The following is a 23,478-nucleotide window of genomic DNA, read 5'->3' as shown; positions in this document are numbered from 1 at the left end:
CTCTACCCCTCCTCCTCTTCTTACCCCTTTTCCGTTTACCCCTTCATTATCGTCTCCTCCTCCTTTTACCCCATTCTCTTTTTAACCTCATCCTCCTCCTTTTACCCCTCCCCATTCTCTTTTTACCCTGTTTCCTGCTCCTCTTACCCCCACCTTCTCTCATTACCCCCCTCCCTCTCGTGCGTGTGCCCGTGCTAGTGATGGGAAATTTGATTCAATCTACCGAACCGATTCATCCGAGCTGCCCATTTAAATGAGTCGAACGCCCGACTGAACGAATCACTGATTCACGATTCGAGTCAACTTGACTCTCATCCCCGCCACGCTCAGCTGCGTGGACAGGAAATACGAGCGAAGCCACTGTAGTCGTCTTTCAGCGCGTCACGCGGCGCTTTATGTTACGAATTCAATTTACCGAATAAGTCTTTACGCTTAAAATGCGAACGACGGAAGCAAAAAACATTAATCCGCAGAAATGAGGGGTCCGAAAGGGGTCCCGACATGAGCAGCGTTCAATACTTTCATTCATCAGAACAACACCGAGCTGAACCGATGCTTACACTCGTTAATGACTCAAACGCCGCCTTCAGACAAGCTCAAAGGCGTTAAAATATATGAAAGCATACATCTAGAAACGTTTTAAATACGCTTTAGCGCCGCATTCCGTCCTAACAGTTCACCCGACTGTGAAAACGCACCGTTTGACCCGTACGCCGAGTCTCGATTCGGTCGTGACTCGACTCTCGCCGTTCGTCGTCCGAGAACCGATTCGAGATGAGCCGACCCGGTGCCGCGCATGCGCATTTGGCCAGCAGGTCGCTGGATTGTAGGCGAGTGATGGCGGAAACGGAGCGGCGCTGAGCTCCTCTCTCTCTCTCTCTCTCTCTTTCTCTCTAGGACTTTTATTTCTTTTATTTTCCACAGCCGCACCGCTCGTCTCCCTTCTTTTCCCCTCTCTTTCTGTTCTCTCTCTCTCTCTCCCTCCTCTGTTCTCCCCCCCACGGCGCGATGGGTAACGAGGCGAGCCTGGAGGGAGAGGGCGAGGCTCCGGGCTCCGTTTCAGCAGCGCCGGGCGCTGGACAGTTCAACAAGCCGAGCAACGGCGCACCGGGCGGGGGGCCAGCCCCAGGAGCTGCCCCAGGACCCAACAGGTACCCCCTCAGCTTTCTGGACGCGTGCAGTGGCGTGTTTCTCTGGGAATCCGTCCGTCCGTGCGTGCACACCGTTTAGTTTACCTCCACACACCACCAGCCCGGTGCCACTGCGATAGCATTGCGTGCTGCCTTCACAGCCTGGACAGCTTTAGTGCTCTGCTTTATGCTTTTACCACGCTTACAGCAGGTCTGCCTGTTCACGAATATGAGACAGGGCCGTATATGGACCCAAATGATGAAGGGTCAGGCATATATGTCAAAACAGAGGTGCATACATGTGAGTATTAAATGATGAACATGCATGCATAATCTATTTAAGTGTGTCAGCAAACAATACTTTCCTTTATTTCATGTTTACAGTGACAGTGAATGGGGTTTAGTTGAAAAGCAGATGCATAAAAATCCTCAGATTAAGTAGCATGTATGAGCAGCATATGGCATCCACATAGGAATAATGTTGTCTATGCTGTGTTGTATTGCACATGTCTTGTATAGGCTGATATACATATATATGTCCCATGTTTGAAAATGACCAGTTTCAATAAGTTATGAGCATATATGTCACCTGTATGTCTGTCTATAAGTTGGATGTAAGGAAAATCGATATATGCTATTTGAAACCTACACGTCCGATTTCCATAAGGGTGCAGCTTTTAACGCGCACGTTCGGCTCACGCGGCGGCCGCAGCGTCCACTCAAACCTTGCTGTCACGTTTGCGCACGTTGCACTGGTCCTGGTTAGGGAAGGTGGCTAAGCAGACTGTCCACAGGAGACGGAATAAATACGGGCTCAAAAGCTGCTGGACAACAAGTGGCAGCAGCGTTATCACTGCTGAGGGTGCATCTCATGCACCTGCTTGCTTTAATGTGGAACCAACATTTCCACATAACTCGGTGTGTGAGGCGTAAACTGGGTGATTCTGAGTGGTTTGGTGTGACACAGTTCAGACGTCTTTACAGTGGTGGTGATGGTAACCAGACGTCGCCATGACTACAACACAGATACAGATATTTTATTTACCATCTAGAACCACCAGAGAACCCACACGAGTCTTCTGAGCTTTATATGGAATGTTGATGATGGACAATAGTGGAAAATCTGGAATAATGAGTTTTCTTTTGGGACTACTTTGCTGCACAGCGCCCTGCATGTTATGTATCCCTCCACCATGAATGGAGTTTAAGGCCAAGATCTCAACATTATTGTAAACAGCGTCTCGGATCATCAGGCAGAGAATTCAGAACCATTTTTTATGTAGGAGCTTTCTGTGAAGGAGCTTTTAGAGGATGATGTCTGGTTCCTATCACCACCACTGTGAACAGTTCTGACTGTGAGTTTATCTAGAACAGAGGGTTTCACACCAAACCGCTCTGAACGACTCTGTTTTCGTCTGAACCAGTTAATTATGCAGTAATGTTTGAAAATTGGTGGAGGTCCCCTTTCATGTACCATGGTGACCAGTCTGCGTGTGCACTGCCTTGTTTTTCTAGAAAGCTGCCTTTAACTCATTGTTGTCCATTTCTGAAATGTTAGACTTCACTTCAGTCCATATGGTCAAAGCGTATGGCCAACGTAGTGAATTTTCATTTTCAGTCGCCTAATTTATGGTTAAATTCTGCCGATAGATCTTGATTGTGAGTAAAAATAATTCATGCTGGACATAAATGAGTTAAAATGCCATGCATGAAATGATGGGCAGTCATCATATGGGAGATCATATCATATCCTATGCAAAACACACGCAGCCAGTGCAGCATGTCTGTGAGTCTGTGTAGTGTAGAAATATAGGCTTATATTAAAAGGGGAATCCCACCTAACTTTCAAAATTGCTGCATGATTAACTGGTTGAGATGTAAATGGAGTCGTTCAGAGCGGTTTGGTGTGAAACGCTCTGTTCTAGATACACTCACAGTCAGAACTGTTCACAGTGGTGGTGACAGGAACCAGACGTCCCCCTCTAAAAGCTCCTCACAGAAAGTTCCTACATAAAAATTGGTTCTGAATTCACTGCCTGATGATCTGAGACGCTGTATTATGGTAGTTTGGAGAAGATTCTGGCCTAAAAGTCCATTCATGGTGGAGGGATACATAATATGCAGGGTGCTGTGATGCAAAGTAGTCCCTAAAGAAAACTTATTATTCCAGATTTTCTACTATTTTCCATCATCAACATTCCATATGAACTCAGAACACTCGTGTGGGTTCTCTGGTGGTTCTGGATGGTAAATAAAATGTCTATATTCGTGTTGTAGTCATGGTGGCCAAATTATAAAGAAATTTTGAGAAATGGGTGGACTTCGCCTTTAATGCATAGGGAGGAGTAAATGATGGTAGCAGTCGGTGGCTTTGATGTCGGTCGTGTGTTAACGGTGCAGTAGGAATGGACGGTCTGCGTAGATGAAGTGCAGGGAAATAACTGCAACATGGTGCTGAAGGAGGAGAGAGAAAGAGAGAGAGAGAGAGAGAGAGGGAGAGAGGGAGAGAGAGGTATATACACAAATCAGGCATAACATTATGACCATTTCACTGTCCATTTCATCAGCTCCACTTACTGTATAGCTGCACTCTGTAGTTCTACAGTTACAGACTGTAGTCCATCTGTTTCTCTGATATTCTGTTACCCTGTTCTTCAGTGGTCAGGACCCCCATGGACCCTCACAGAGCAGGTACTATTTGGGTGGTGGGTCATTCTCAGCACTGCAGTTACACTGACCTGGTGGTGGTGTGTTAGTGTGTGTTGTGCTGGTCTGAGTGGTTTTTAGACACTGTGTCCACTCACTGTCCACTCTATTAGACACTCCTACCTTGTCGGTCCACCTTGTAGATGTAAAGTCAGAGACGACAGCTCATCTGCTGATGCACAGTTTGTGTTGGTCATCCTCTAGTCCTTCGTCAGTGGTCACAGGAAGCTGCCCAGGATGCTGTGGGCTGGATGTTTTTGGTTGTTGGACTATTCTCAGTCCAGCAGCGACACTGAGGTGTTTAAAAACTCCAGCAGCACTGCTGTGTCTGAGTGAGAGAGTGAGAGAAACTGTGAGAGCAGAAGCTCCTCCCATGTTTATTTAGATCCGAAGTCCCGTCAGTTGGTGAGGAACTCCGTGAGGCTGTGAAAAAGCAGGAGTCTCTGGTCGGGACTCTTGTTTGTGTGAATAATCTGAGAGTGAGGAGTTTCAGGTCGTGTGATGTGGAGCTTCGGTTGTGAGGTTTATCCTGTAGCTGGACCGGGCATGAGTCTGACCAGCTAATTACCCTTATTAATCAGTACAGCTGAAAGATGAATTGTTTTATAGAGCAGTTTTCACCTGCAGTTTCTATAGTGTGGCATGCGCCCGCCAATGACGGCCGTGAGAGTGGGCAGGAAGGCGGGGCCTGAACGCTGAGCGGCTACAAACCTCGGTAGGGATGGCAGGGAGAGAGCTACAGGGGGTTGGGGGGGTGTTGTGGAGCCCAAAGCCCGAGCTCCGCCGAGGGACACGAGTGACAGCGGGAGAAGGGCAAGAGGCATCAGGGCAAGGAGCGAGTCATGAGCTGCGAGCAGGGACCGGTGATAAGGAGGCGGAGCTCGGGCTTTGTGCTCTGCACCATGGCTGTCATCGTCGGGGCCTGGACGGCTGCATGCCACATACAGCTATAGCCTACATTATCAACAAGATTGTCTCAAGTTTCAAGGGCGATATTGAACCTAATAATAACACTGAGATGTGAACCGTCTGTTGATGAGTCGGACCAATCAGAAGCAACCAAACCTCCATGTGACATCACAACCACAACTTATTGGGCGTCTGGCTTACTACATTCAGGGGTCAAACCTCAAGCCAGTAAAGGTGGACATTCTGGTCTGTGTGGCCAGAAAAACAACACAGAACATCTATTTATAGAAGATAACTGCTGTTTAAGTTGCTCTGTTACTCAGAAAAATCGCTATTAGATATTTACCCCAGATTATTCAGCCCTCTTAATCAGTTACTCAAAACTAGGAGCGATCACCTCTGGCCTCCAGCACTCTGACGGTTTCTCTCCACGTTGTTTACTGGGAGAGTCGTACAAAGTTCTTCTCCTCTTCCACTTTGAGGTGGAATGATAAATAGAAACGAGGCGTCAGAAATGGCGCATTGCATGCCAGCGCCTGCCGCTCTACTGCTCGCAGCTGATCTAGACGACTTCACTGATTATAACGGGAGCATTTTTGTCGTTGTCGCTCGTATCGTTTGCTGTTATGGTCACAGTGGTCACTGTCAGATTAGGCGATAGTGCCATAAATTTGTGCCGTGTCTTGATAGGAAGACCGGCAACGCTGCAAGTTTGACATCGACCAATCACATTCTTGAGTTCACTGTGCGCGGTTAGAAATGAAGGTTCTGCGCAGGTGCGTTCTTCATTCATCAAGGTATAAACAATGTAAATGTTCCCTCAAAGGTACAGCAGTGGCTTTAAAGTCCAGCTGTGCACCTTAAACACAGTGTGGGCTGACTGTGCTTCAAAAGCCACTTTTCCACTGCATGGTACTGACTCAACTCGACTCGCATTTTTTGGTCTTCCACTAGGCAAATATGCTACCTGGTACTATTTTTGGTACCACCTCTAGCCACTCATGGCCTGAGGTCACCATGTCCAATGCCAAGCGTGGGCTAGAGGAGTATAAAGCCCCCAGCACTGGGCTGTGGAGCAGTGGAACTGTGTTCTCTGGAGAGATAGAGCTACATCCAGTACCTTTGGGAGGAGTTGGAGATCCAGAACTGAACAGCCAACATCAGTAGCTGCCCTCACTAAAGCTCAATCGGATCCTCACAGCAATGTTCAACATCTAGTGTAAAGGAAGAAGAGTAGAGGCTGTTACTGCAGCACAGACTCAGTGAGTGGAGCTAGTAGAGCGAAAGTGGAGAGAGAAGAAGATGATGATGATGATGATGATGAAATGTTTCTACATTAACTATTCATACAGTTATGACGAGCAGCCATGTGAGCCATTTATTACACAGGCAGTGAAAAATTCTCTCTTCTTTCTGTTTATTCTTTCTCTCTCTCTCTCTCTCTCTCTATAGATATATATATATAATGTGTGTGTGTGTGTGTGTGTGTGGGTGTGTTTACACACCACATTGTTTCTACACTTGTCCATTTTATCAGCTCCACTGACTGTATAGTTCCCCTCTGTAGTTCTACAGTTACAGACTGTAGTCCATCTGTTTCTCTGATACTCTGTTACCCTGTTCTTCAGTATTCAGGACCCCCATGGACCCTCACAGAGCAGGTACTGTTTGGATGGTGGATCATTCTCAGCACAGTGAATGATCCACTCATACCAGCACAACACAGAAACAACAGTGCTGCTGGAGTTTTTAAACACTGTGTCCACTCACTGTCCACTCTATTAGACACTCCTACCTTGTCGGTCCACCTTGTAGATGTAAAGTCAGAGACAGCAGCTCATCTGCTGCTGCACAGTTTGTGTTGGTCATCCTCTAGTCCTGCATCAGTGGCCACAGGACACTGCCCACAGGACGCTGATCCACTCACACCAGCGCAACACACACTAACACACCACCAACAGCACTTCAGTGTTACTGCAGTGCTGAGAATGACCCACCACCCAAACAGTACCTGCTCTGTGAGGGTCCATGGGGGTCCTGACCACTGAAGAACAGGGTAACAGAGTATCAGAGAAACAGATGGACTACAGTCTGTAACTGTAGATCTACAGAGTGCAGCTATACAGTAAGTGGAGCTGAGAAAGTGGACAGTGAGCATAGAAACAAGGAGGTGGTCATGATGTTCTGCCTGATGGGTGTATTTTGCTGAAATGTTTAAATTGGAGCAGTTTAAGTTGACAACGTTTTGCACAAAATTCTTTGTTTTCGGTTATTTTTGTTGATTTTTGTTAGGATAAGCCTGGAGTGATTGACTTTGCCTATAATCTTAATTTTTGTTGGATTTCCTGCCTTTGGGTGTGTCAGTTTGATTGTTGGTTACTCTTTCTGGTGATCTTTTTGTTTCTTTGCAGCTTTTCAATTGTGTGTTTTTTTTTCTGGCATGGGATTAAATGCAGTGTCTTGTTCACATTGTCAGTTGGGCCTGTTTGGTGTGTCAGATGGAGATTTACAAACAAACTTTCTAAAAAAAATAGCTAAAAGTAGCCATTTCTTTTCAAAAAGTAGCTAAAAAGTAGCTACTACTTTTCAAAAAGTAGCTAAAAAGTAGCCACTACTTTTCAAAAAGTAGCTAAAAAGTAGCCACTACTTTTCAAAAAGTAGCTAAAAAGTAGCCACTACTTTTCAAGAAGTAGCTAAAAGTAGCCACTACTTTTCAAAAAGTAGCTAAAAAGTAGCCACTACTTTTCAAAAAGTAGCTAAAAGTAGCCACAACTTTTCAAGAAGTAGCTAAAAAGTAGCCACTAATTTTTGAAAAGTAGCTGAAAAGTAGCCACATTTTTCAGTAGCTATCCCAACCCTGTCAGTCACCCATCGCTGTATACTGCTGTTATTTAATGACTTTTTTACTTTTTGCTGTGTAACAGTGAACATATGATAACATCATTTAATGCAAAACTTCGCTTTATAAGTACTTTAGTCACAAAATTACCACCGCAAGTCTTATTTAGCGCCAGTCCAGCGGCGCCTCTTCTCATGCTGGGGCTCAAATTGAGTCTCAAATTGGCTCCCTGCTCCCTACATAGAAATGTACAAGCCAGTATTTCCAAATATTGGAAATGAATACAGTTTGAGTTGGTATGTGGAATGTATGGTAATAACATCATCATAAGCTTTCCTGGTCATGTGATGTCATAAAGTATTTATCCTTTCAAAGTAAAAGACCCCTTTCCCACAATTAAATAGGAAAACAGATTTTATATCACTGCTTTTTATTAAAATTAAGTTAAAGTAATTGTTACCATATGACAACACCATGGCTAAAAACTCCCACAACACTGCTGTGTCTGATCCACTTGCACCAGTACCACCAGGACCCACCCCTGATGTTTTTGCTCTCTCTCTGATGGTTTGACCAGCAGGGCATTTGCAGGTTACAGCAGTAAGAAAAGCAGAAATACTGAGAGAGGTGGAGTGAAACCGATGGTTATTTCCCAGTAGAGTGAGTAAGGACAGCCCTGCCCGGCCCTTTCAGAGCATCACCCTGATAAAAGAGCCAGTTCATAATCACACCCAGACCTAATAAAGGCACTTCAGTCAGCCTTAGGCTCTCTCTCTCTCTCTCTCTCTCTCTCTCTCTCTCTCTCTCTCTCTCTCTCTCTCTCTCTCTCTGTTCTCTCTCTCTCTCTCTCTCTCTCTCTCTCTCTCTCTCTCTCTCTCTCTCTCTGTTCTCTCTCTCTCTCTCTCTCTCTCTGTTCTCTCTCTCTCTCTCGCTCTCTCTGTGTTCTCTCGCTCTCTCTGTTCTCTCTCTCTCTCTCTCTCTGTTCTCTCTCTCTCTCTGTTCTCTCTCTCTCTCGCTCTCTCTGTGTTCTCTCTCTCTCTCTCTGTTCTCTCTCTCTCTCTGTTCTCTCTCTCTCTCTCTCTCTGTTCTCTCTCTCACTCTCTCTCTGTTCCCTCTCTCTCTCTCTGTGTTCTCTCTATTCTCTCTCTGTCTCTCTCTCCCTCCCTGTTCTCTCTCTCTCTATTCTCTCTCTGTCTCTCTCACTCTCTGTTCCCTCTCTCTCTCTGTGTTCTCTCTCTCTCTCTCTCTCTCTCTCTCTCTCTCTCTCTCTCTCTGTTCTGTATGCTCAGTCAGAGTGAGTCAGTGATGGACGGAGGTAAAGTGAGATGAAAGTGAGACACATGACGAGGGTGAAACTCGAGCCGTGGGGCTGTAATGTTTTTAAACGCATCGGTTTTCAGTTTAAAATCAGAGCGCGGCGGAGCTGAGGGTCCGCAGGTGGTCCGACGGTCCTCAGAGCGGCTGATTTACGGAGCTGAAACTCTTTAAGATGAAACTGAGTGGAGAGTTCAGAGAGTTCTGCTCTGCCCTCAGCCTCAGCCTAGTGCTCACACTCACCACTGACACCTACACACAGCTCTATAGCATCGTCATTATTATTAGTGTTATTAGCATCACTGAGAGCTGATTGGTTAGTGTTACTGCTACTGAGAGCTGATTGGTTAGTGTTACTGCTACTGAGAGCTGATTGGTTAGCGTTACTGCTACTGAGAGCTGATTGGTTAGCGTTACTGCTACTGAGAGCTGATTGGTTAGAGTTACTGCTACTGAGAGCTGATTGGTTAGCGTTTCTGCTACTGAGAGCTGATTGGTTAGCGTTACTGCTACTGAGAGCTGATTGGTTAGAGTTACTGCTACTGAGAGCTGATTGGTTAGTGTTACTGCTACTGAGAGCTGATTGGTTAGCGTTTCTGCTACTGAGAGCTGATTGGTTAGCGTTACTGCTACTGAGAGCTGATTGGTTAGTGTTCCTGCTACTGAGAGCTGATTGGTTAGTGTTCCTGCTACTGAGAGCTGATTGGTTAGTGTCACTGCTACTGAGAGCTGATTGGTTAGTGTTACTGCTACTGAGAGCTGATTGGTTAGTGTTACTGCTACTGAGAGCTGATTGGTTAGCGTTACTGCTACTGAGAGCTGATTGGTTAGTGTTCCTGCTACTGAGAGCTGATTGGTTAGTGTTCCTGCTACTGAGAGCTGATTGGTTAGCGTTACTGCTACTGAGAGCTGATTGGTTAGTGTTACTGCTACTGAGAGCTGATTGGTTAGTGTTTCTGCTACTGAGAGCTGATTGGTTAGTGTTCCTGCTACTGAGAGCTGATTGGTTAGTGTTACTGCTACTGAGAGCTGATTGGTTAGTGTTTCTGCTACTGAGAGCTGATTGGTTAGCGTTACTGCTACTGAGAGCTGATTGGTTAGTCATGATGACCAATAGGAGTGGTGCATTAATCAGCGTAGTACGCACTTTATCTCCACTGCTGTGAAACAGTACCCTCTGTTTTTGGTTCCTAGATAATTGTTCCTACTAGAGATGGAATAATGGTGGAGGTGCTTTCGATGCAAATGGACAGTAATCACAGATACGGTTTACCTCGCAGACCAACTGCACAAACAGGGATTATAAAAAACAAGCACACGAGCAAATCCTCACCAGGACTTTTCATTTTAGCAGGAGCGTATCTGATTTGTACTTGGTGTCAGTGAAACCATGGCAACCAGCGGTCAGTTGAGCGGTCGGCGAGTGCATTAAACGCAGCATTTAGACACGTTCAGAATTTGGATCAAGACGATAATCGTGGCATAAAAGTCACTTCAGGGAGCAGCAGGTGAAGCTGCGTCACTCACGCCTGTGTTCTGTTTACCTTTCAGTGCAGCGTCACTTTCACTACTTTCATTTTAACGTTATAACTGATGACGTCGCTAACTCGCTAACTTTGGCGCCGACACACCGGTGGGGTTACAAAACGTATCTCAATTTTTGTTGTTTTTGAGTTTGCCTGTTGTTCTTTACACTGTGTGTAAATTTCATGAGGAATGGACTGAAAGAAACGGCAGAAAAAGACTCGGAAAGACGTCTGGTTCCATTGACTTACATTAAAAGTAAAGTAGGTTTATTCCTTCTACTGTAAAGTTACCATTTTGGAGATACGAGGTTTTCTCATATATATATATATGAGAAAATATCCTTCCTTTCCCTTCTTCTCTCTCTCGCTCTTCTTTTGTCACTCTGTGCCTCGTCCTATTCATGGCTGCAGTGAGAGAAATCGAGGGATGGAGGAAGTGAGAATAGTGAGAACAGTGAGAGTGATGGTGGGGGGGAAATGGTGGTGCTGGCAACCTCCAGTCAGCTCTGAGTTCCCTAAAGGCAGGAACACTCAATCATCAGTACAAGATGGTCGACCGAGTGTCTTTTAAACTCTCTCTCACTTTTTGAGAAGAATAAGTCTCAGTGTTTTATTTAGTGAATTCTGGTAAACTAACGCTTCACTCTTCTCGTCCCTTCCCGGTTCTTCTCGGCTCTTCCCGGCTCTTCTCGGCTCTTCCCGGCTCTTCTCGGCCCTTCTCGGCTGCTCTTGGCTGTTCTGCTGGACCCGGCAGACCGGTCTGTAGGCTCAGTGGCACGCTAAACTCCACCTGGCCTGTTTTTCTCTAATAAACACAGATTTGTCTGATTTATCAGAGCTTGAAATCAGGAGCCGGATTCACGAAAATGTGAATTGGTCCTGTTGGCTGTTTCTTCCTCCTTCACCTCTCGATGCTGTTGGCTACACTTTTTAAACACTTGTTTTTCATCTCTGTGTTTTGCAGTTCCTGTTTTTTTATTGGTTTTCAAAAACTCACATACAGCAAACTTTGACGACGTTACAGTGCGCAGAGCAAACGCAGAAGGAGAAGGAGAGAAATAAATAAATATGATAAATTCAGTGAATTAATATGCATGAAAATACCAAATAATACAGAACTTCCAAATAAATATAATAAATAAATCATTATATATATATATATATATATATATATATATATATATATATATATATATATATATATATATATATTAGGGCTGTCGAAGTTGACGCGATAATAAATAACGAGATTTAAAAAAATAGTAGTTTAATTTAATTTATTAATAAAAAAAATTCTGTTTGGCCCAGCGCGTCATCCGTAGTTCATGTTGAGACTTGAGCGTGCGCGGCGTCTCTCATTAAGAGCAGAGGAGTGAGTGAGTAGCCATGGTTACATGCTGTTTACAGCGCTGTAGCTCTGTGGGGTGACACTACATGTCTTTAATGAAGTCCAACTTTGTGTCATTTATTTTTGCTTGCGCAGGACTGTGAAGACCTATAGGCCGTGACTGAGTACGACTTCAGCAAAATTGAAGTTTTATTTAGTTTTTATTTACTTCTGTTTTATTTTCTTTCATCACATCTGAACTGAGACACAGTAGGATGTGACTACATGTCTTATATTTGAGACTGCGGCTCCCTAATCTATCACAAATCCAGTTCTGTGTTTTGTAGGTTCAGTATTGTGTGAGTGAATAAAACCCCCTTACAGTTTTCTCTCGTCCCAGCAGGTTTTAACAGAATTACATTTAGCATGAAATGTGTTCACCATTTTAACTGTAACATTTCACTTAAAAATCCTTATTTTGTATAACATTTACACAGATTTTTAAAAATGCGATTAATCACCATTAACTATATGAAATTTTGAGATTAATTGCAATTAAATTTTTGAATTGTTTGACAACCCTAATATATATATATAATGCCAAATAATAAATATTTTAAAATACAATTCTATTATTATATATAGAATATAGGGGGAGATGGGGGGTGGAGATATTATTATATATTCTATATAATAATCTCCAACCCCCCCCACCCACCCCGCCCATCTCCCCCAAGACAGAAAGACGAATGAGTGCAGCTGGTTCTGCTGGCGAGGAACCTGTCTGAGCATGCAGGGTTCTGTCAGAGGTGCTGCATCGAGCCAGCGGGCCGCCTTCAGCTTCAGCACCACGGACAGCGGCCCTGCAGCTCAGTTACTGCTGAGGACACTGCAGCCTTGCTGTCGCTCTTCCCTCAGCATGATGTGTGTGAGCGGACAGCGCTGACCGTGGCTTCAAAATCAAGACAGTGTTCATATTCGCCCAAACGGTCACGATACGGATGTTACGGTTCAGTGTACAAGAACACGCGATATGTGTGAAGATTGATGAATGTAATGAGGAACAAGGTTCCACAAGTGTGAGTGAGTTCCACCCAGAAACCTTAAGCTGTAGGCCTTTGGCAAGGTAGCAGCGGTGGTCTGCAGAGGACCCTCTGTCAAGGTCTACTGATGATTTGGTCTGTTGAGGGCTGAAAACTAGTGTTGCACCAGTACTGATACTGTAATCGGTATCGGCGCGGACGCTGGGACTTAGACGCAGTATCGAGGTCAGTGATGGGGACACCGATACTTATGACCAATACCACGAAGCAACGTCTGACGCATGCATGCTTAACGACATGTCGGCGCTGTGGGACGACAAGCAGCGTAAACATGTTCACGGCAGAATCTGTAGCGGCGGTTTTTTGGTGTTAAGGACACCGGAGCTGCTGACCTGAACGGCTGAGCTGCTTCTTTGAGTGTCACTCGTCTGCCGCTGTGTGGTCACTCACAGTCTGAGTTAACGTTACTGAGAGTGGAAGGAGCTGCCGGACACTTGCCGTAATAATAGCCTTTAGCATAGTAGCCCACTAGCCGGGCCTGTGTGCCCACTAGCCCCGCCCCTAGTGGACGGTGATATTCACTGAACCGACACTCAGAGATGTAGGAAATTGGCTGAGTAATCGTGTACAGTGGTCACTCCTGGAGTGCAGTGGGAGATGTGAACCAGTGCTGACGGGTGTTGGGTCCGGTGTTGGGACACTGTTGGTTACGTTGTGCTCCTCCTGAGCCGCTGTGAGGTCGGAAGCTGTAGTAAGCTGGAGTTACAGAAAACGGAATCTGTCCTTCCAGCTCTACTCGGCCGAGTTGCGGAGTGTACCGAGCTGCGTGGGCTGCGTGGGCCGCTATGGGTCAGCGATGGGCTCGGAGGCGCAGCTGCAGCTCGGGCGGTGGGCGCTGTGTGTTTACGAGCGCTGTGTGTGTGAGGAGGCCGGAGGTTACAGTGTGTCAGTGCACACTGAACTCTGCCGTTTACTCCAGCGCACTCGGGGAAGCGCTTAAAACAGCAGGCCGGGGGTCTCGCATGCAGCTGCGCTGCTGTTCAACAGATTAAAGTCACTCTTCATATTTATCAGTTCATCATTTCACATACTGTAATAATGTTAGACAGTAATGTGTATAAAAATAATATGTATTAATATTAATATTTAATAATGATAATAACCATTGACCCTCACTGTCCACTTTATCAGCTCCACTTACTGTATAGCTGCACTCTGTAGTTCTACAGTTACAGACTGTAGTCCATCTGTTTCTCTGATACTCTGTTACCCTGTTCTTCAGTGGTCAGGACCCCCAGAGGACCCCCATAGAGCAGGTATTATTGGTGTGGTGGGTCGTTCTCAGCACTGACGTAGTGGTGGTGTGTTAGTGTGTGTTGTGTTGGTATGAGTGGATTGGACACTGTGGATTAAACACTGCATCCACTCACTGCCCACTCTATTAGACCCTCCTACCTTGTCGGTCCACCTTGTAGATGTAAAGTCAGAGACGACAGCTCATCTGCTGCTGCAGTTTGTGTTGGTCATCCTCTAGTCCTTCATCAGTGGTCACAGGACGCTGCCCACAGGACGCTGCCCACAGGAAGCTGCTGGCTGGATATTTTTGGTTGGTGGACTATTCTCAGTTCAGCAGCGACACTGAGGTGTTTAAAAACTCCAGCAGCACTGCTGTGTCTGATCCACTCAGACCAGCACAACACACTCTAACACACCACCACCACGTCCGTGTCACTGCAGTGCTGAGAATGACCCACCACCCAAACAGTACCTGCTCTGTGGGGGTCCATGGGGGTCCTGACCACTGAAGAACAGGGTAACAGAGTATCAGAGAAACAGATGGACTACAGTCTGTAACTGTAGAACTACAGAGTGCAGCTATACAGTAAGTGGAGGTAACAAGGAGGTGGATTTAATGAAGTGCTTCATATCTGGTGTGATCAGTGTTTTCCTTCAGGCAGGATTAAAAACAGGGAAAGTGTTTTTATGTAAGTGTAGAAGTTTCTATAGAGCTGCTCTCAGTGTTTGAACAGGGTTTGTTTTCCACAGTTATATTCAGCTTCTGTGGATAATTATGTACTTTTCTTGCTGGCGCGTGACCGGCGTTGAGGAAAAGCCGCTGAGAGCCGTTTATGCTAAATAACGCTCTAGATGAGCTCATTACACCAGCATCTCCTGCACTCTTCAGTATTTGCACAGCCGTTGTGCAAATGGGCTGTTCACAAAGTGTCAAAATAAAGCTGGCCAAGAACAAAAAACCAGCAGCAGCAGCGCCAGACCGAGACTACAGAACAACTAAAGAGCTGCGACACAAACTTCGTTTAGAAGGGCAGACGTGTAGCAGGCTGTGTTTCCTGTCCTGAATACGTTGTAAATTGAAATGTCTGGCATTTATTCGTCCCTGATTTATTAGACTTTTATTAGTTAGCACCAAAAGCACCAGCAGAGATTCGAGTTTAAATTAAAAGGGCAAAATTCCTGAATGAGCTTCATGAAAGGGCCATAACAGGTGCCTGGAGTTAAAGCATTTGTAGATAATTAGCCACCTTTACATGCAGCCTAATAATCCAATAATAATCTACTAACTAACGACTAACAGCTCAATCTGAATATACCTCGTCCATGTAAACGCCTCAGTCGGAATAGTCTAGTCTGATTGAAGCCAGTCAGCATATAGTTTCTATCTGATTGATCGAGGTGAGTAATCCTCTAAACAATCAGTGAAGTAGAAGAATAATATCCGTGTAAACGCCTGTATCCGATTACATTCCCTATCGGAAAGTTTAAGTCCGTTCTGCATGTGCATCACGTCACAGTTTAACACGGCGGAGCAGAAACTGGTCTGCAGAGGAGACGAAGTTCATGCTCTGATCTTTAAAAGACGGCGGTGGGACGGACGTCCAGCTTATGCGTCTCAGAGCACAACGTCTTCCTCTCGGCCTTCTTTAATAAGGACGTGTGAAGGACGTTTTCCTGAGTCTGACGCCATTTTAAAGCAATTAGAAACACAATCACTGCTCACTGCTGCTCATCTCACTCTGACTGGACTCACGTCATGCTCGTTGCCATGGTAACGTTTACGCTGTGTTTCTCTATGTATGCATGTCATTTTGGATCTGATTACTTATAGTGAGTGTCACGATTGGCCCCTCCCAGTCTCCTCATGTGCTTGTCTTTACCTTTGTCCTGTCCATGTGCTCGTGTTTACTTCCTGGTCTTCCATTGTTTTGTTTTTTCTGTCCTGCTCCCTTATTTGGTTACTCCGCCCCTAATTGTTCCCACCTGTGTTTCCACCTGTGTCTTGTGGTCCCTTGTTAGCCCTCATGTATATAAGCCCTGTGTTTGCCTTGGTCTGTGTTGGTCTTTGTTGTTTGTTGGGTGTGCTGTTTGATTGTGTTTGACGTGCTGTCTCATTCTTGTTTGAGGTTCTGTGTTTCTGTTCGTCGTGTCTGTCCCGCGATATCTCCGTGTTGGTTGTATGACCCTGGACTGTTCCGACCCTGACCCTGGATTTGCCCGAAATAAATCTCGCTTGACTCAGCACATGCGTCCGCCTCCTCGCTCCATGTCACAGTGAGGATGTAAACAGAGGTTTTCCATCAGATGGCAAAAATCTTTGCATGTAAACACATACAGTGTTGATTGTTTTTGGTTCTTCAACAGTTCTTTAGTGCTCTAAATGGTTCTATAAAGAACCATTTTAAAATGGGTTCTCTATAGCACTAAAAAGGGTTCTTGTTTTGTTACAATGTCAAGCTTGTTACAATGAAAGAACCCTTTTGATGCTATATAGAACCCTTTTCCAATAGGCTCTCTGTAGAAAAATCTGCATTCTCCATCTGTATGAATTACCCTTCCACTGCGCAAAGAACCCATGCAAAGGGTTCTTTGAGTGTTCATGGTTCTATCTAGAACCATTCTTTACAAAAGAACTGTTGAAGAGCCATCTTTTTTAAGTGTGTAGAACATTGACCTGTCTCTAATGTTAAAGTTGGTAGGCCGTTGCTCTGGTATCCCAGGTGGTTGCTAAGGTGCTGCAAGGCTGTTATGTTGTTACAGGTGGTTGCTAAGGTGCTGCTAGGCCATTGCTCTGGTATCCCTGGTGGCTGTTAAGGTGCTGCTAGGCTGTTATGTTGTTTTGACTGCGTTGAACTCTTTACTGCTTGCTGTTGCCGTCCTGCACCAAGTACTACTTTGAAATTTTTGTCGTTTTTGGAAATTGTAAGACTTCCTGTGGAAAAAAAATAACTTTTTAAATGTTTTATTTGTCAATTTTATTGATGCATTTGTTTTTAATTGACGTCTTTCAAAGCGTCCCAACTTTTTTGGAAACGGGGTTGTATTACTTATATTTTCATTTTTTCCTGATCTCTGCAGCGAAGGACAAAGGATGAACTAGCATGAGGGGAAAAAAGCTGTGGTTTGTTATCGTGTGTGGAGCTGGAATTCGATTTGCTGAGCTGCATAACTGCGTTTGTATTGCAATTGAAAAGCGCGGCCGAATGAACAGGCAGGTAATCATATTTGCACAATTCACCATTTATTCGTGTGGAGGTGGAGGAAGGCTGGACGAGGCTGATGGATGTGAGCGTGTTCTGCACACGTTTTTCATAAAACGCTGATGAAAATCACCTTCATGCTCGATTTCAGCCCAGCGTTTACGCTGTCAGCGGCATTTGACTGGTCGGTCACTCTTCTTCAGGGCTAACAGCGGCACGACTCTGGCGGGTGACCGCCGTTTACGCGCTCCTGCATCCGCTTCTGCAGCCGTTCCGCCGCTCTGATATTCCATTACAGCTCGTCTCGGGCGCTTTCTGAATTAATTTTGCTGTTTGTGCGAGTCTGAGGTGAGCAATAAGCACATGGTCGCTAAAGCTCTGCTGTTCTGTCACACTTTATTAAGATCACAGGTCCAATAGGCCAAAATCCAAACCACTGTTCTTCTGCTTCTTGTAAACAGAGACCAGGAGTCTTAATCTATGACCCTGATGATGTGATTCGATATGACTGTGTAGTGGATACAGAGAAAATTATCTATAAAGCTGTTTATCTGCGCAGTAAACACTTAAATACAGTAACTAAAAAACATTTTCACAAATAAATATTTTGTTTTGGAAACATTCATATAGCCTCATGCAAAAGTTTGAGCATCTTCCTGTTTTTTGCTTCAGAGTGAGTTTGTATACATCATAATTAAACAACTAAGATGTAAACAGAGTCGTTCAGGGTGGTTTGGTGTGAAACACTCTGGTCTAGAGAAACTTACCCAGTCAGAGCTGTTCACAGTGGTGGTGATGGGAACCAGACGTCCCCCTCTAAAAGCTCCTCACACAAAGTTCCTACGTGAATCGGTTATGATTTCACTGCCTGATGACTGAGACGCTGTTTTATGAGAGTTTTGTGATAAACGTTCAGCTTAAAATGTATTTGAATCTATTTATTAATATTTAGTCATGGTGGAGTGATACAAGCAGGGTGTTTTGAGGCAAAATAGTCCCCATAGAAAATGTATTATTTTTGATTTATAGGGGAGTATAAAATGTGGCCTGTGCAAAAGTTATGGCACATTTTGTATTTTATGTTTTTGTCCCCTAAACATGTTAAACACAGATAAATAGAAACGGTGCACAAAGATTTACAGAGAAATATTATATCTGACTATTATCGCTGACTGGCAAAAACAGAGAGAGAGTCAAACTCACCGGCAGAACCAACGAGAATCCTCATTTCAGCTGGGGGGTGGGATGTTTCCCAGGTAGTAATTCCATTAGGAGTTGGTGTTCAGTGAGAGGAGCTGCAGCTACTGATCCAGTAAAAATGTTTTACTGAGATACACAAACTAATGCATAATGATGTCGGCCCACCCTTTGCAGCTATAACAGCTTCAGCTCTTCTGGGAAGGCTTTCCACAAGGGTTAGGAGTGTGTTTATGGGAATTTTTGACCGTTCTTCCAGAAGCACATTTGTGAGGTCAGACACTGATGTTGGACGAGAAGGCCTGGCTCACAGTCTCCACTCTAATTCATCCCAAAGGTGTTCTATGGGGTTGAGGTCAGGACTCTGTGCAGGCCAGTCAAGTTCTTCCACACCAAACTGGCTCATCCACGTCTTTATGGACCTGCTTTGTGCACTGGTGCGCAGTCATGCTGGAACAGGAAGGGGCCGTCCCCAAACTGTTCCCACAAAGTTGGGAGCATGAAATTGTCCAAAATCGGTCACTCCAGAGAACACGTCTCCACTGCTCTAGAGTCCAGTGGCAGCGCTTTACACCACTGCATTCCACGCTTTGCACTGCGCTTGGTGATGTAAGGCTTGGATGCAGCTGCTCAGCCATGGAAACCCATTCCATGAAGCTCTCTACGCTGTTCTTGAGCTGATCTGAAGGCCACATGAAGTTTGGAGGTCAGTAGTGATTGACTCTGCAGAAAGTCGGTGACCTCTGCGCACTATGCCCCTCAGCATCCGCTGACCGCTCTGTCATTTTATGTGGCCGACCACTTCGTGGCTGAGTTGCTGTCGTTCCCAATCGCTTCCACTTTGTTATAATCCCACTGACAGTCGACTGTGGAATATTTAATAGTGAGGAAATTTCACAAAATTCCACAGGTGGCGTCCGATCACAGCACCACGCTGGAATTCACTGAGCTCCTGAGAGCGACCCATTCTTTCACTAATGTCTGTAGAAGCAGTCTGCAGGCCTAGGGGCTCGGCTGTATACACCTGTGGCCATGGAAGTGACTGGAACTCCTGTATTCAGTGATTTGGATGCGTGAGTGAAGACTTTTGGCAGTGTAGTGTAAGCCTTTAGATCACAATGTCAAGTTCATTTATATAGCGCTCTTTACAACAGGCATTGTCACAGAGCAGCTCTACAGAAAGTCTGGGTCTGAGGCCCTAACACACTTTGCCAAGGGCGAGAGGGCAAGTGTCACTAAGAGCAAAAGGAAGAAACTTAAGATCAACCAAAAGTTCAGTCATTACTAAAGTTGTCATGGAGACTAAAGAAATGGTATATAAATTTCTGATGTAACGCTACACAGATTTCATAATAACATTACACGTTTCCTTACCATTTCCATGGTTACGCTGCACTCACGTCTTTGGTTTCACTACACCTAATTTCATAGTAATGCTGCACAGATTTCCTCACTGATTTCAAAGCTGATTTCACTCATTACTATGGTTACACCGCACTCATTACTATGGTTACACTGTGCCTATTACTATGGTTACACTGTGCCTATTACTATGGTTACACTGTGCCTATTACTATGGTTACACTACACCTATTACTACAGTTACACTACACCCATTGCTGTGGTTACACTACACCTCTTACTATGGTTACGCTACACCCATTACTGCAGCTACGCTACACCCATTACTGCGGTTATGCTACACCCATTACTACAGTTACACTACACCCATTACTACAGTTACACTACACTCATTACTATGTTTACACTGCGCCTATTACTATGGTTACACTACACCCATTGCTGTGGTTACACTACACCTCTTACTATGGTTACGCTACACCCATTACTGCGGCTACGCTACACCCATTACTGCGGTTATGCTACACCCATTACTACAGTTACACTACACCTCTTACTATTGTTACACTACATCCATTACTATGATTTCACTACACCAATTACTCTGGTTACTGTACAACCGTGTATTACCATGGTTACTCTACACCCATCACTATGGTTACATTACATGCATTACTATGATTACTCTACACCCATTACTTGGTCGGGAATAAGATTTTACAGTTAATATACTGAATACAGAAAAAAAACAGTATTTCACAACCGACGCTTGGTCAGATATGTTGGAGTGTTTGGCTGGTGCTGTAGCTGTGTTCCAGCCAGTCCGTGGCGTGTTCCCTTTCCACTGACTGACTGATGAAGGCTTTTGTTGTGGTAAAGCCTACACAGAGCCGTGTAGGAGTTGTTTCAGAGCAGCTCAAAGGAAACGTGTCTTTTTAAACAGAGCACAATTCTCTTCACAGACTCAGACGTGCTGCCTCATGGGTTGTTATTTTCCTCTTTTACACAGCTCATTCATTATTAATATTATTTAGTATCTACATAGACTGCAGTGCAAACTGATTATTCTTAAGTTAGGCAGGTCCTGAACAACTAAGAGCTTTGGTGTGGGGATGGATGTAGCATAACCACGGAAATCAGTGTAGTGCAACCATGGAAATGGGTGTAGTATAAGTTTAGTAATTAGTGTAGAGTAAGCATAATAATGGGTGTAACCATAGTAATGGGTGTGGTGTAATCATGGGAACAAGTGCAGTGTAACCATAATAATGGGTGCAGTGTAACCATAGTAACGGGTGTAGCAAAACCATTGGAACATGTGCAGTGTAGCCATAGTAAAAGGTGTTGAATAACCATTATATATATATATATATATATATATATATATATATATGCATAATGTTATAATATAGCACAACACTACATTTATTTATACTGTAAAATGCTGCTTTCACTGTGAGTTCTTTTCTAACCTGGCTGTTAGTGTTCGTGTGTTTGTGTGTTATTGTTGATAACTCGTCGAGCGTCTGTTTGTTTATTAGGATATATAATGTTACCACCACCAACTAAAGCATTTGGCACATGGAAACTGAAACTAGGCCAACGATGCTCTGATAAACAGCATCAGTAACGGCAGCGGTCACTTTCAGGTTGCTAGGTAACAAACATGACAGTTGATTGTCGACTTTGAGTAGGTTAAGATTTCCTAACTTGGGATAATAACTGGGGCTTCTGTAATATTAACGTATGAATCTTATCTTGACCCGTCAGATGTTAACAATAACAATAACTACATAATACTATAATTTTATCTCTGTCGGCTGGATTTTGACTGCCGGGCTGTAATAGTAGACCTGCGCTGTTTACAGATTTCCCTCGCAATCTCTAGATCACTTTAAACTTGGAGGGACAAAAGCTAGTTTTTGAAAAGGAAACTGTACCTATATTTTCCAGCGTGTTACTGTATCACTGTATTATTATCATTATCAACACAAACATGATTCAGATTGGTGCTTTCTGTTCCTCTGACTCGCTTGTTGTCTCTTTTTCTCTCCTTTAGTATCCATGGCAAGCCCAATCAGACAGACCCCAGCATGGGGCCCAAGCCAGGGGGGCCTGGGGGTCCAGGAGGAGCGGGACCAGGGCCTGGATTTCCCCAGCAGTCCCCAGGTTCCGCTCAGGGCCATGTCGCCCGGAAGAACCTGCAGGTGGACGTGGGCAGCAGTAAAGGCGGGCGTTCTCCGTCCGCGTCGCCAGATAGGAGCAGCGCCCCTCCCTCGCCCTACGCCCTGCCGCAGATCGCCCCCATGCCCAGCAGCAAGCTCTGCCCCATCTGCAAAACGGCTGATCTGACGGGCTGCACGGACGGGCAGCCCAACTCCAACACCTGCACCCAGTGCCGATCCACCGTGTGTAACCAGTGTGGATTCAACCCCAACCCGCACCTCACTGAGGTAACATCACCAGTGTGAGGCTCGCCGCAGCTCTGTTAGCGCCAAAGAGACGCCGAGCTGATATTTAAACTGTTTAAAGCAGCAGAGAATTTAAAATTTACACGGTTTCTCCTGTCAGTCCACCACACAGTCCGTCAGCCAAGATGTGGTGACTGAAGTCCTGCTTCTGTAGTTCTCCTGGTCCACACACAGTTCCAGGACCTCAGTGAGAATTCTAGATCATCACTGCAATTCATGAATTCTAGTATTCGTCTGCCATTTCTAGGACCACAGAAACAATTCTAGATCCCAGATGCCAATTCTAGTCTAGCACCTCAGTGCCAATTCTAGAACCACCTTCAGCGTTCTAGGACCTCAGTGAGATTTTTATAAAATTATAGAGCCCAACTGCAAATCTTGAGCTGTACTGAGATTTCTGGAACCCCACTGTCAGTTCTAGATTCATTTCTAGGACCGCAGTAAGAAATCTAGATTCCCAATGCCAATTCTAAATCCCCACTGCCAATTCTAGAACCACAATGAAAAGTCTAGCACCTCCATGCCAATTCTAGAACCCTGCCAGCAATTCTAGGACCACAAAGAGTTTAGAGGTTTTACAACTGCAATGAGAATTACAGAACTCCACTGCAAATCTGGAACCTTAATGTGAAATCTGGACCCCTACCGCCAATTCTAGTTTCATTTCTAGGACCACAGTAAGAAATCCAGATTCCCAATGCCAGTTCTAGATCCCAACTGCCAATTCTAGAACCACACTAGGACCTCAATGCCAGATCTAGGACCACAGAGAGATTTTTACTATGGCAGTCAGAATTACAGAGCCCAACTGCAAATCTGGAACCGTACTGGGAATTCTAGAACCGCATGACCAGCTCTTGTACTACGGTAATGCTAATGATAATTCTAGACTACACTGAGACGTCTAGAACCCCGGTGACATAGGACCTAGATGCTGATGTGGATCTTAGTTCTTAGGTTTATTTAATGTTAGTTTTAGCACTGGAGCTACAAGGCTAATGTAGCTAACGTCTGATAGAAGTGTATGCAGGCCAGTTAGCATGGTGCTAACTGCATGTCTGAGTCATCACTCGCTCACCTCAAGCTGTGGAGCTGTTCAGTATCTCTGATAGACTTGAGTCCATATGACTCACTGTGGTCTATAAACGTGGATAAAGC

General features: G+C 44.9%; 1 protein-coding gene across 2 annotated transcripts in view; it reads left to right on the top strand.

Moving 5' to 3' along the window:
• The first annotated feature begins 835 nt into the window (after positions 1-835).
• bsnb (bassoon (presynaptic cytomatrix protein) b) overlaps positions 836-23,478 on the top strand; it is a 152,286-nt gene continuing 129,643 nt past the window's right edge. For both annotated transcript variants that reach the window (XM_037532206.1, XM_037532204.1), the window contains exons 1-2: positions 836-1,151; positions 21,909-22,302. In XM_037532206.1, the coding sequence (XP_037388103.1) occupies positions 1,009-1,151; positions 21,909-22,302 (537 nt within the window). In that variant the 5' untranslated portion in view covers positions 836-1,008. The remainder of the gene's footprint in view (positions 1,152-21,908; positions 22,303-23,478) is intronic.

The sequence above is a fragment of the Pygocentrus nattereri genome, chromosome 21, assembly GCF_015220715.1.
Source record: "Pygocentrus nattereri isolate fPygNat1 chromosome 21, fPygNat1.pri, whole genome shotgun sequence".
Classification (NCBI taxonomy): Eukaryota; Metazoa; Chordata; class Actinopteri; order Characiformes; family Serrasalmidae; genus Pygocentrus; species Pygocentrus nattereri.
Note: the sequence above shows the minus strand (reverse complement) of the source record. Positions and strands in the feature narration are given on the sequence as shown.